The sequence below is a fragment of the Lichenostomus cassidix genome, chromosome 4 (genome assembly GCF_008360975.1).
Source record: "Lichenostomus cassidix isolate B80296 chromosome 4, HeHo_3.0, whole genome shotgun sequence".
In the NCBI taxonomy this organism is placed as follows: Eukaryota; Metazoa; Chordata; class Aves; order Passeriformes; family Meliphagidae; genus Lichenostomus; species Lichenostomus cassidix.
The window spans coordinates 1575055-1587405 of record NC_139484.1 but is presented as its reverse complement, the minus strand read 5'-3'; the positions used below and the strand labels follow the sequence as shown (position 1 = coordinate 1587405).

At 42.9% G+C, this 12351-nt stretch overlaps 1 protein-coding gene across 2 annotated transcripts in view; it reads right to left on the bottom strand.

Moving 5' to 3' along the window:
- The window catches only part of ANK2 (ankyrin 2), a 188313-nt gene extending 176196 nt beyond the window's left edge, over nt 1-12117 (bottom strand). For both annotated transcript variants that reach the window (XM_085057566.1, XM_085057567.1), the window contains exon 1: nt 11961-12117. In XM_085057566.1, coding sequence (XP_084913692.1) covers nt 11961-12041 — 81 coding nt within the window. In that variant the 5' untranslated portion in view covers nt 12042-12117. The remainder of the gene's footprint in view (nt 1-11960) is intronic.
- Nucleotides 12118-12351: the final 234 nt, after the last annotated feature.

Sequence of the window (12351 nt, the reverse complement as noted above, 5' to 3'; positions counted from 1 at the left end):
ATCAAAAGTTTCCTGGAAATGTACTACACAAAACATTCATTTCTTTATATTCTAAACCAAAAGGAGATCTTTTTTAAAGAGGACAAGGTGTGGGAAGGTACCCCTTCTACTAAACACTGGGAAGGTGGTGGGGAAGCTGCTGTCATTAATCTTGGCTGTGCCCAGGCTGCCACCGCCTGCTGTCACACCCCCTCTCAGGGCGCCCAGCACCTGCATAGGGGTGACAATGCCACTGGCATAAGGACAAGAGCTTGAATAAACTCTGAACAAAATGCTTGGCTGGCAGCCGAGGCCAGTGAGACAGAAGTTTTAGGCCTATTTAAAAATACCAAGAGAAGAAATAAAAGAAAGGGGTGATAAACTGTATTTTCAAAATTATGTCTATAGAATAGAGAGTTGCTGATAAAACCCCTGCATTTTTTAGAATCAAAACACGATTCTTTTTTCAAAAGTTGTTCCTTTTTGGCTTTCAAATTACTTTACTAAAAACCTTTCCATAATTTTCTGTGAGTCTCCATTTTATTTCACTGCAACTACATTATGTGCCAGCAATCCAGTTGTGAAACCCCTGCAGTTAATAAGTTCCCAGCGGCTACAGAAACATTTCTTCATTTAAAACAGCTGAAGAAATAGTTCTTTATTTGAGCAGACAGATACATGGAAGGCATTTAAAGAGCTAAGAAAAAAATCCACTGAGCACTGCATGGAGTGACAGTGGCTGGAGTGGACAAAGTGTTTCAGCAACCATTTGAACCTTTAAGGCCAAACCTAAAGATTTAGGTCAACTTTAACAAATGCTGGATGAGACCAATGTAAAGAAAGTTATGTTTCTTTCACCTCTCTCCTGAAATTATTTGTAAGACAAAATGTAATCAAACCAGAATAAACCCCTAATAATCCCTGCTGTACTTTTGTAAGGGTTTTCCACACCTGGGATTTTCTTTGTAGTTCTCCTTTATCAGCAGCTCCCTGTGGATGTGCAGCTCTGGAGCTCATCCTCTCCACACTCATTTCATGCTAAAAACTGCCTGCACTGCCCTCCCCACTGCTCTCAACCACAGCCAACATGAGACTGAAATTCTGGACACCAAAAACAAGTCACAGTAAGTAAAATTCAATTATCTTCTTTGATAGCACATTCATCCAATGACATCATCTTTATCCCCTAAGATCACTCCCGCACTGACAGAAATCTGTCACAAGTGACACTGTTCCAAACGCTCTCACAATCGATGTACCCTCCCTGTTGTCCTTGGAGCACTACATGGATGTGCCACATCTCAGATCACCCTCAAGGCTGTACTGTCTGTACACCAAAAACTCTCAGGAAGGCTTCCAGCAATGCAGAGCAGTGCAACAACTTGGGTGCAGTAACCAGTCACACCAAACCTGCTACAGCCTGGGGGCTTTGTCTGATGTAACAGGGCAGTGTCAGAGTGTTCAAATTCAAGCAAATGAAGAGCAACCTCACTTCATATTTTGGAAACAACCATGCAGACTGATTTGCCAGAAACTCCTCCTGATTTCCAACAATACTGGAAGGCTTGTAGGAAACCAGAGGAAAAGAACTCTGAAGGTTACAAAAAATAATTTAAAAAAAAATCAATGAAAACAACTCTCCCCATAAGAAACTGTTGCAATGCCACCTGGAATAAATAATCCACCTATACATTTCACCACCCAAAGGCAGTATGTGATTTTTGATACCAATCAGATGTGATTTATTGATACCAATCCTTATTGCTGAGATACAGTAGGTCAAAGCTGAGAACTGCCTTAAGAATTAAAGGTGAATTGACATGTTTCAGGAAGAGAAGTAACTGCATGGATTTTATGGCACAAGGGGGGAAATGGACTTACGGTATTATATGTTTTCCACCATCACCAATATAGACTAATGGCTGTCATTACTACTGCAATAAAACCAGCCAGTAATTTTATTAGGTAAAAAGGAAAAATGTTCCAGAGAAGGATTAAACAGAAGTTATCAATCTAAGATCTAAGTGTATTGAAAACCAGTCCTAATTCAGCTATTCATGAAGCCATAAACATCAAAGGTAAACAAGAAAATACTCAATTTATTCCTGGTGGGTTAAATCTCAAAGCCATTAAAAAGCAGTCAAAATTACTGAAGTTAAGGGAATCCTTCCATAAAGTTTAGCAAGCTTTGACTTGGGCTCTAAAAATGAGTTGTGGGTTTGGTTTGAGCACAGCTAAGATAAGGGTCTGATTTCCACAGCACATCCAACCTGAATGAGTGCCTGAATACTTCGAGTAACATCTGAGACAAGACTTATGGTGAAAAGTAAAGGGCAGGGAGGGCACAGAGAAGAGGCAGGGTTTTAAAAAGGAGGGGATGTGAGGAATAAAGGCCACCGAAGCTGGTCCCCAGCAGTGGGAAGGATGCAGAAGAGCTGAGGATTGCTGGATTCTCAGCCTTGTTTTGGCACTTGCACCTGAGGCTGCCCCAGGCAAACCACTGCAAAGCAACTGCCTGCAGCAATACCAACTTTCTCCCATAAAGCACATTAGCTGCAATAATGAAAAATGCTGTTTGGGAAAATGAGTTCATATTAGTATCACCACTATTAGAATGGCAGCCCAATCTCCACTGGTAGAACCAAACATTACAGCAATGTAAATCATACTCACATTTCATGTTCCTGCAAATTACATTTTAGACAGAAATAAGCACTAAATAATTATCTGCTTTTCAAGCAATAAGGGGGTTTTATAAGTACATAACAGTGAAAAACATCTCCCTGATGATCTAGTCAAGCACTGAAACCCGCATAAAAGAACCAGCCTCACTTTCTCTATGCTCCCACCGGTTCACTTCCAACCATTCCCCATCCTCTGCCCTGCACAGGGTGTAAGAGGGGAGATTAAATCCAGATGAATTTCTTACTCTGCTTCCCAGGAAGAAAATTCAACTGGTGGCAGCGTCATCGCACATCATTTGTCCAACTATTACAGACTTTGGAGACTATTACAGACTGGACTCTGAGGTATTCAGTTTCCTTTTGTATTATATAGGGCTTCTCTTTTGGGGAGATCAACTAAAATCATTTTTTCAGAAAGTTTCAGGAAAGGTTAACTGTTTGTTCCCTCTTTTGGGAAAAATAAACTAAAATAAAATTCATCATCACATTGATCCTCCCAAGAGGCCAGGTGAGAGAAAAGAAACAAAGCTCCCAGTTCACATATGCCTTTCCATGTGAATGATCTCTTAATTATGGGCTCCAGCATCAACAACAACACATGAAGCTTCCCTTACTCCAACCCATACTCAACTGATTTGTAACCATAACTTTGTCACTTTGATTGTATAAAAAAATAATTTCATTAATTGTATTTACCACTTACATTCAGCAATTGTTTTGTCTGGTTTGGGTTTTAAAAATACATCTGGTTTCCACATAGATGAAACTACAATAGGCAGAAGAGAGTTCCAGCAGGATTTTTTTCCTCATTCACTACAAAAAATTGGGATACCATACACAGAAGTGCTGTATAAGTACAATCCAGACTGTATTATTTCTGTTCAGAGGTAATAACTGGTCTTTAACCATGATGTGTAGGAAAGGCATGCTGTACATCACTATCCTAATTGCTGTCAGCCACATTTCAAATGGGCCACACTCCTAAGCTCCTTCTGCAAAGGAGCAATCTTGAATCTTAAAGTGTACATTAGTGCATAATGAGTTCCTGGCAGCTGTTTTCCAACTGAAAGCCATCGCCTGCTGCTTCTGTTGGGGATGTGGCTGTGAAAAAAGCAGTTCTGCTGACGAGCAGGGGGAAGAGGCATGCACAAATATGCAGCTTCACATATAATTAACCACAAGCCCTCACACACTTACACCTTCAAACACAACTGCAGTGACTGCAAGCTCTGCAAGAGCCATGGTTTTCTTGAGAAACACCTTCTGCAACATTAGAAGAGGTTAATTAAAAATGAATGCAACAATGAAAGCTAGGCTGGACTGTTAGGCGGGGAACACAAGACGCAGGAGGGAGTATTTACACCCTTCCTCCCTAACTCCGAAGGAAAGAAAATGTGTAACTCATCTCTACACTTGACCTGTTTAATTTGTATTTCACCCCAAAGAAGAGGCTATCAGCAGATCCAAGGGCTGAGTGGGAGGCTGTGATCTTCAACCAGGGCAGTGACCTTTAGACAAGGCACAGAACACATTTCCCATCTTTCTCTTCCCCTTGTTTTCATCAATGTTGCAGTCATTGTTCTGTCTTCAGCCTGGGTAAGGCAGTTAAAGCACAAATGGAAATGCCAGCTCATAAAGCGCCTTTCTTCAGCGTTTCAAAGCTAATGAGCATGAATCACAGATTGATTGGAAAATCTCTGCCCATTCCAGAGCTTCTGTTTCTGATATTCACCCCACTCTGCTCTGCTCTGTCAGAGGTGCACAGCAACAACAGCCCAGCTCCTCAGCTGATGGCAGCTGGCAGGGCCCCGCTGGCTGCACCAAACCCACGCTGACATGCAGCACAGACTGGAGCCTGCTGTGCTCCGTTGCCATGCTCCAGGGAAAAACACAAACAGGCTGGGGCATGGCACCACACCACACACCCGAGGGCACACACACACATCCCAGGGCCTCCTTCTCCTGGTGTTTATGCCCATTCATTCCGTTTCTGATTAGATCATACCAGTGTCTCCACCAGCACAGTCAGACGAGGTTTCTAATGGTTCACGCCATGAATAACTGCCACTGTTTCTTGACATTTACACATTGACTCTGCTCGCCGATACTGAAAGCTGCCAGATGTATCAGAGATTTTAAATGTGTTAAAAAGGAGGACTAGCAGAGTCTTTTGATCACAGGAAAGCAGCACAATTTTTAATACAGGAAGAGACAAATAAGGTTTAGAATCATATATTCTATAGAAGAGTGTAAATTGTTTAGAAACATCAGTTCCCACTTGCATTTACCTACTTCAAAACTATCACAAATGTTCTCCACTGCCTCAATCTACACTGACACACACTTCAAATCCTGCCTCATAAAGGAACCCTAGGAGTGGAGCAATTAGCAGATTTAACTGATCATAAAGCTATATTGTTGCAGGAATCCGTGCATTCCTGGTACCAGCTGAAATCCACACACACTGCTTGCTAAGATCCAGTACTACAGTGTAATACAAATGCATGGCAGCCAAGCCTGAATGAAACAAATAAAAGCAACCAACTCCTTCAGAACCACTCAGCTTGTGGCAGAAACCTATACACTGTTTAACTTAGAAAATCACTTCCAACTGCAATTACTGCCGTTTACTCTATCCTTTCCTTAGGAGCTGATCCTGTTCCCCAGAGAGCTCTTCATTCATGGGCTAAATTGGTGTGTGTGTGAGTGTGTGAGCTAAACTGAGAGCAAACAGAAGTAGGTTACAAACTGTGTACCTGCTTGTAACCCAAGTGCAGCCAGCTGGATGGAAGCACAGAAGAGGTGAGATAATGTGGGTTGGTATCTACCTTTACTCCCCAAATTGCTGCATGCCCAAGGAATATTTTTATTTCAAGAAGGTTTGGGGAAGACAAATCAATTCCCAAACTGACTTGCAATGCCCAAAAGGATACACGGCCTTTTTGTGTAAAAGGTAAAGATACAACACTACATTTTCCATCCTCCAAAACCACATTTAAGAGAGAAAGATGAATCTGACAATCAATTACATGTCCTTTCAACTATGAATTTTTTACCAAAAAGTGACCTGGAATAATTCACTGCCTCTCTCATACATGTTTAGAAACTGCTTTGAGGAGCCTTAAACATTGGCCCATCTCCATTTACTTTGTAAATATTTTTCCCTCCTGTATTTGGTGCCAGAGAACAATGAAATGCAGTGGAAATAAATGAGAAAATGAAAAGCTACTAGGATCCCACTGAATGAATAACAGTACTGCAAATTTCTACTGAAAACGGAAATACTGGATGATTTCTACACAGTGCAGCATAATGACAGGAAGTTCAAACTTTCAGCTCAGCAATTTCTGTCACCAAGACAAAAGCAGCCTACTTAATGAGCGAGGAAAGATTTTGAAATAATTAATTCCTGCAAATAAATAAGAATGGAAGAGCCCCTGGCCATCTTAGTATTTTTTTTTTGCCTCCCTCTGTTCCTTGCATTTCAGAGCTCCAGGGCTCCCAGTGTCTAACCTAAATATCTACGTGATGCATATGTCAGTCTCAACTTGTAGAGCAAAAAGACTTCCCCAGCCAGAGCTGTCATCTAAAGCATCAACACAGCATGCCCAGTGCAGACACAACGCCACAAAAACACCCAATCTCTGATAGGGACAGGTAGGTAAGAGAGGTGGAGGCCATAGTGCAGGGAGAGCACATGGCTGCCTCCAGTGTGGCCCAAACATCCCCAGAGAGGCAGGACAGGCAGCTATAAGCCCAGCTCAGCCTCTTGTCACCGCAGGAACGCGTGATGAGGCTGCGAGATGCGCGAGCGCGATACAATATGTGCAACACTTGACAGCCCCAGGCATCCTGCAGGGAGAAAGGGACGCTGGCTGGGGAAAAAGGGACTCGCTCCTCTGACTCAGTTGATGTTTGGCAAACATTGGTGAAAGTGAGCAGGAGCTGTGAAGGATAAATCAGGAGCCCGGAACGCGCGGCAGGCGGCTGCAGGCTCAACCAGCCACGCTAGCCCCTGTTACAGTCACCACTGATCCAGATCATCGCCTCCTTGTTATCTTCACAGTATTTAATCTGTGAAATGCAGCACAGGCACAAATCTGCTAATACACTAAAACAACTCCAGCCCTTTGCACATTCCTATTACTCTGTTAGGAAAACAGGAACGTTTTTAAAACATATATACTACCTTTAAAGGCCACAATGAAGAAACTTAACCTTCCAAGTAGTTGTGTTAGTTCTGAGCCTTGTTTATTGCTCATTGCATGGATACAACAGAGCACAGTAATGGTTGAAGTGACCCTGTTACACTGGAACATACAGACCTAGAAAAGCCAGGCTCAGCTGTGGGGCCCCAGACCATGTGCACTTTCAGTCTTACACACTTTATGATGCTAAAATGCCACAACACCACCACAAAATGCTCTAGTCCAGATGTTCAGCTCTAGCACACATCATTATTTTCCCTGTCTTGTTGCTCTAAGTAAATGGAAATTATTTCTTCACAGCGTCAATCACCACAGAGCTGCGGTGATGGAGCACAAGGCGTTTGCTGATGCAACTGGGGAAACAGAGGTGAGACGTTGTATCCCATAGTGGGAGAAATACACATCATTTTTGGGTTGCTACCATCACACATAGCAACTAAAGCTAAATACAGCAAAGGATTTGCAGCTACAATGCTAGTTTTACACCTGGCACAAAACGTGCTGGAAGACGCGTGACAGGAATAAAAGGCTAAGGGAACAAACAAATCCCGATTTCAATAATGCAAGAATAGCAGTAAAGTTGCATCAGATTCACAATAGTGCAAACCATGTTAAAGCACAAGGCAGACATTAAGGAATATGACTGATTTGACTCTTAACAGGCTTAACAAGCTTGTCCATGACTTAAAAACAAGGGTTTTTTCTCTCCATCTATTCTCTTCTTTACAGAGCAAATTTTAGAACCATTTCGTTACCTGTTTACTTTCATGTACATTGGATTAGCTCCACTGAAAGCAAAGCAGTTCCAGTTCTCTGCCACTGGTTAAGCTGAAAGAAGAATAAGACCTTCCAGCCTTACAGCAGCTGTGTTACCAGTAAAATTAGCAATACTGAACACCAGTGAGTTGGATTAACCTGTAACTACCACTTTTCCTTTGTGATAAAGTCTTTTAGATACCTACTGCTGAAAGAAAGAAAAGCCAGTGGTTTTTCTGATTAGCTCTTTCTGCCTGTTCAATTCACTGCGTATCGACTGAAGAAAAACCTTCTTTCTCCTGAAGGTAGAGGACATGATCTCCTCAGGTGGCACACTGGTTTCATCCCACTTGGATCACCAAACAGCACAGCCAAGAGCAGTGAGGCCACAGCTATTTGTCTGTCACCAGTAATAACCACAGAGGGGGCCAAATGGCAGCAACTACAGAAGGCACAGTGGAACTTTGCAAGCGTGGAATGAGGGCAATTTAGGGAAATGCCACCCAGCAGACTGGAACTGCTGCCCTACCAGTCCCCACACCAATTTCAGGAGAGATGGGCACTGGCTCAAACCCTTGATGGCGTTCAATTTTCCACTAAATTTGGTAGATACAAGAGTGAAATAACCAGGTAAACAAACATTTTTAAATACTTAAATAGCCACATTTACTATCAATTAAAGTGTGGTGTAATATTCTTATGGCACTGGTAATGACGCAGATGAAAGCACACAAACATGGGAGCAAGAGAGATCTCCTCGACAGAGTTGAATCCAGTCCAGTGACATGTTAGACAAATCACATCTCATACATAATTAAGTTTCTCTTGGCTTTTTATCTGATTAAAACTATTAGCAGGCTGCAGAAGAGCCTCATTTCCTTTTCCCCTCAGGTTGCCTTTGCTTGAGCACACTGAAGCCAAGCTCCTCTGGGTTCTGCACAGGACAGGCTCACTCTTCAAGCAATCCCTCTCCACATATTTTGCGTACATTTGGGTTCTTGTTCTTGAACCTAAGTGACCAACGTGACATTTGTATTCCAAAATGGGTCTCAATTACCTTACACATGGAATAAACAGTCTTAACTAGTCGAAATTAATTAAAAGTATTAGCTTGTACACTTGTACATTCCATTAGCAAGTATACAGCTTCCACTGGAAGTACTTCACCTAATGCAGCCAATTTTATTTAAAATAGGAGATTATGCTTAGTTTAGGAAAAGAAGTATTATTTCTTTCCCTTTAAATCAACATCACAACTTCCACCAAGTCTTTTCTAATATGAGTCTGACTCCAAGATTTTAATTTTTCTTAAAGAATGAGTGATACAAGTGACAAAACTAGAATTCTGCAATAAGCCAAAATGGATTATTTTTTAATTGATCTACCAACAGTGTGTGGTTTATGAAGAGCCTGTAAGTTTAGGAAGAACCAGGGGCTCCTAGAAACCCCTTTGCCATCAGGGCTTTTAGTACAAGACATAGGAACATGCTTCATTTTCCACATGATGACTAACAGTGGTTGGGTTTCATCTGAAGCACTCTAGAATGAAAAAAACATCCCTGAAAGGAATTCTAGGAATTTAGTACTTGAGCCCTTTTTGCCCTTTTGCAATAGACTTGGCAAAAGACAGAAAGAAAAAACAAATACATTACGAATTCCAGATCACTTGCTGCATTACTCCTCCAATGCCAATCTCCATGAAGTTAGACCAGCAGCAGAACAAGTTCTGTCCACTACTGCATCCTGTGCTCTCCAGTCCTAGAACTGAGTGAACACAGACTTTCTTCCCAGGAACACAAATTTCATCACATCCCAGTTATCACACAAAGGCAAAATACCACAGGATAACTGGACACAATATTACCACTGGATTAAGACACCTATTAAGGCAGCCCAGTGACTTACCAGAACACACAAAGCCACAACCACCAGCAGGAGGATTAAATTTGGCTTTGCATAGGTAGTAATTTTCTCAATTTTATTAAAATTCCAGTATTTCCCATCCTGTATTAGGACAAAACTGAAGCCTTCTTATTTTCAAGTATACACATTAAAAAAAAAAAAAAAGGGGTACTACTGAAAATTAGAGAAAGTCCTACATGGCTTCCTAGCTAGGACACCCTCCTGGAATGCAGAAGATCCAGCTAAACACTGCATCCTAGAAGAGCCACTCTCTGTCTCTCCCAATACATAGATCAAACTCATCTAGCTCAATTAATATTTCATTATCTACACAAAAGGGATCAACTTCCGCAGAACAGATAGAGGGCACATTGGCTGGCGCAATGCAGCTTTGTTCAGCAAAAGTAGTTCAGGACCTGAAAACAGGCTAGATTACTTGGGATTTTGGAGCTCTTGCACATGGCACTTTTTTCTCTCTTCCCAAAATAAATTGTGCCTACCTAGTCAAAACACAGAGGAATTCAACCTGGAATTCTTGTACTCTTGGCTGTTCCAGAGTCTTTCCCTTCAAGAAAGTTATCAGTTTTGAGGTTTTCATAAAATAATTTGTAGAATTTTAAAAGTAGTATCAGAGGCGGGAGCTCTGAAATTTTTTCATGAGGTCACTAAGAGTAAAGACTGGTGAGAGCTTATCTAAAGCCAGACCTGAGCCACCAACATCAGGTGCATCCAAACTCAGGCATTAACAGGTTTTTAGCTTAATATCTGTCTTAATACCCTGAAAATGCCCCATTAATATTTTCTAGTTGTAAAAGATTGATAGCTGCAAAAGAAGATACCCAAGCATTTATAATGCTTTTGAAAAGTGAAGATGAATCAGCTGTTGGAAGACTCTGAATATGAAGACTCAATGTAAGAGATGCTTTCCAAGCATTCATTTGGCAGTTGTTGCAACCTTGAAAGGCTCTGGGCCACTTTAGTTGGAAAACAATGGGAAAACAAGAAAGCACAAACACAGATTAGGAGAGAAGCAATCCAAACACCCACTTTGACTCCTTAAACCTTCAAAACCTCTCTCCTAGTACAATATTGTTCCCAGATAACCTAGCAGTCCAATTAAAACATTGGGTATGCACTTGATCTTTTAATTTTGCTTCCTTATATGGATTTCCATACCCCCACAAATAAACCTTTTCAGAGGTGAGACGAAACAGATATCCTCTTTCCCACTTGGTTCTGCTTAAATATAACGCCAAGATGCTATATAAAATCCCCCACTGTGTGGAGATCCAGGCAATATTCCAAGCACAATGGGGTGGGGTGAGGATGTTTTTGTTCAATTTCTCGTTTAGGCTGGATTCTTTCATATCCTTGTGGTTATAGGTACAAAATCTTCCACCTGTGATAAAAAGGGGCCTAACAGTGTCGCCTATTGCAAAAGAGCTTTTCCTCACCAGGTCAAAGCCCTTGCAGAAGTCCCTGAATACGTGTCTGCGTGTTATTACAATCTGTAACAATTTGTCTTGCTCGTGTACAGTGTTGGTTAAAATGCAAATTCTATGCAAAACGGGGGACTGAAGAATTCATCAGTGTATGCTGTGTATGGATTAAATAATTCTTCTTCATCCTGTACACAGTCCCCCACATTTCAGTGGGGTAACTCAGGTTATAGCAACTGACATAAAAGAAGGGGAGGGAAGAATAACTGTAAATCCATTTATGTCATAATTATGCAGCACCACAGGCATCTCTCCTCCTAAAGGGGAGAGAAAGCCCAAACAGAAATAAATAGCTGCCTGCAATTAAAGCCATTAAAAAGAGATTAGCTCAAGCAGGGGGTTGAAGCAGCGGGCACGGCAGGCTATACCTTGCAAATCAACCATTTGTGACAGAAAGACTGGACACACCGAGAGAGTGCCCTGGGAACTGGGTGTGGCTGCACAAATTCACGTTTTCACCCAGTTATTTGTCATTAGCATCACTGAATTAGCACGGACAGCACAATAGGCAGCAATGGATGTCTCTATGACTGTTTATAATATGACCTTAAGAAACATCTTCGGAAAAAAACCCAAAGGTTTATAAACCTGCATCTCTGTAGCTTGAAGGAAAAGGGATGGCAGCACATGAGCCAATACCATCTTCTGTCAAAACAAACCACCCGCTCTCTTAAGGGCAGCCGAGGGAAACCTGCGCTGAGTAGCATCCACTGCCAAATGACACCAACTTCAACGGAACAAAAAACACAGAAAACCCCCTCGGCTCAGCCATCCGGCTCGGTTATCGCAATGCTATCGATTCTGCATAGAAACAGATGGGGAGAGACCCCTTGCTCGCGGAGCATCGGCAGGGCAGGAGCATCCCCCGGGCTCTGCGACCCCAACCACCGCTCCCCGCCCGGCTCCGCTGCTGCTCCCACTCCCGCTCCCACCTTCTTGGGTCTCTTCCTCCGCTGGCTGCTGCCGTTGCACTTCTCGCCGCCGTCGCTCTTCTGGGCCGCCTCCTCGTTCATCCTAGCGAGCGGCACTGCCGGCGCCGCGCCGTGCCATGCAGGCTCCGCGCCCAGCCTCAGCCGAGGGTGGCACCGCCGGGGCAGGGCCGGGGGCGGGCACAGCGACAGCGGCGGCGTTGCCGTGGTGGCGGCGGCGGGGCGGGGACGGGCCGCCCGGGCAGGGGGTGATGCTCCGGGGGAGAAACGACGGTGGAATCACCGACTGGTTGGGGTTGGAAAAGACTCTTAAGGCTCATTTCCTAGTTCCAACCCCCTGCCATGGGCAGGGACACCCTCCACTAGATTAGGTTGCTCCAAGCGACCTGCCCCG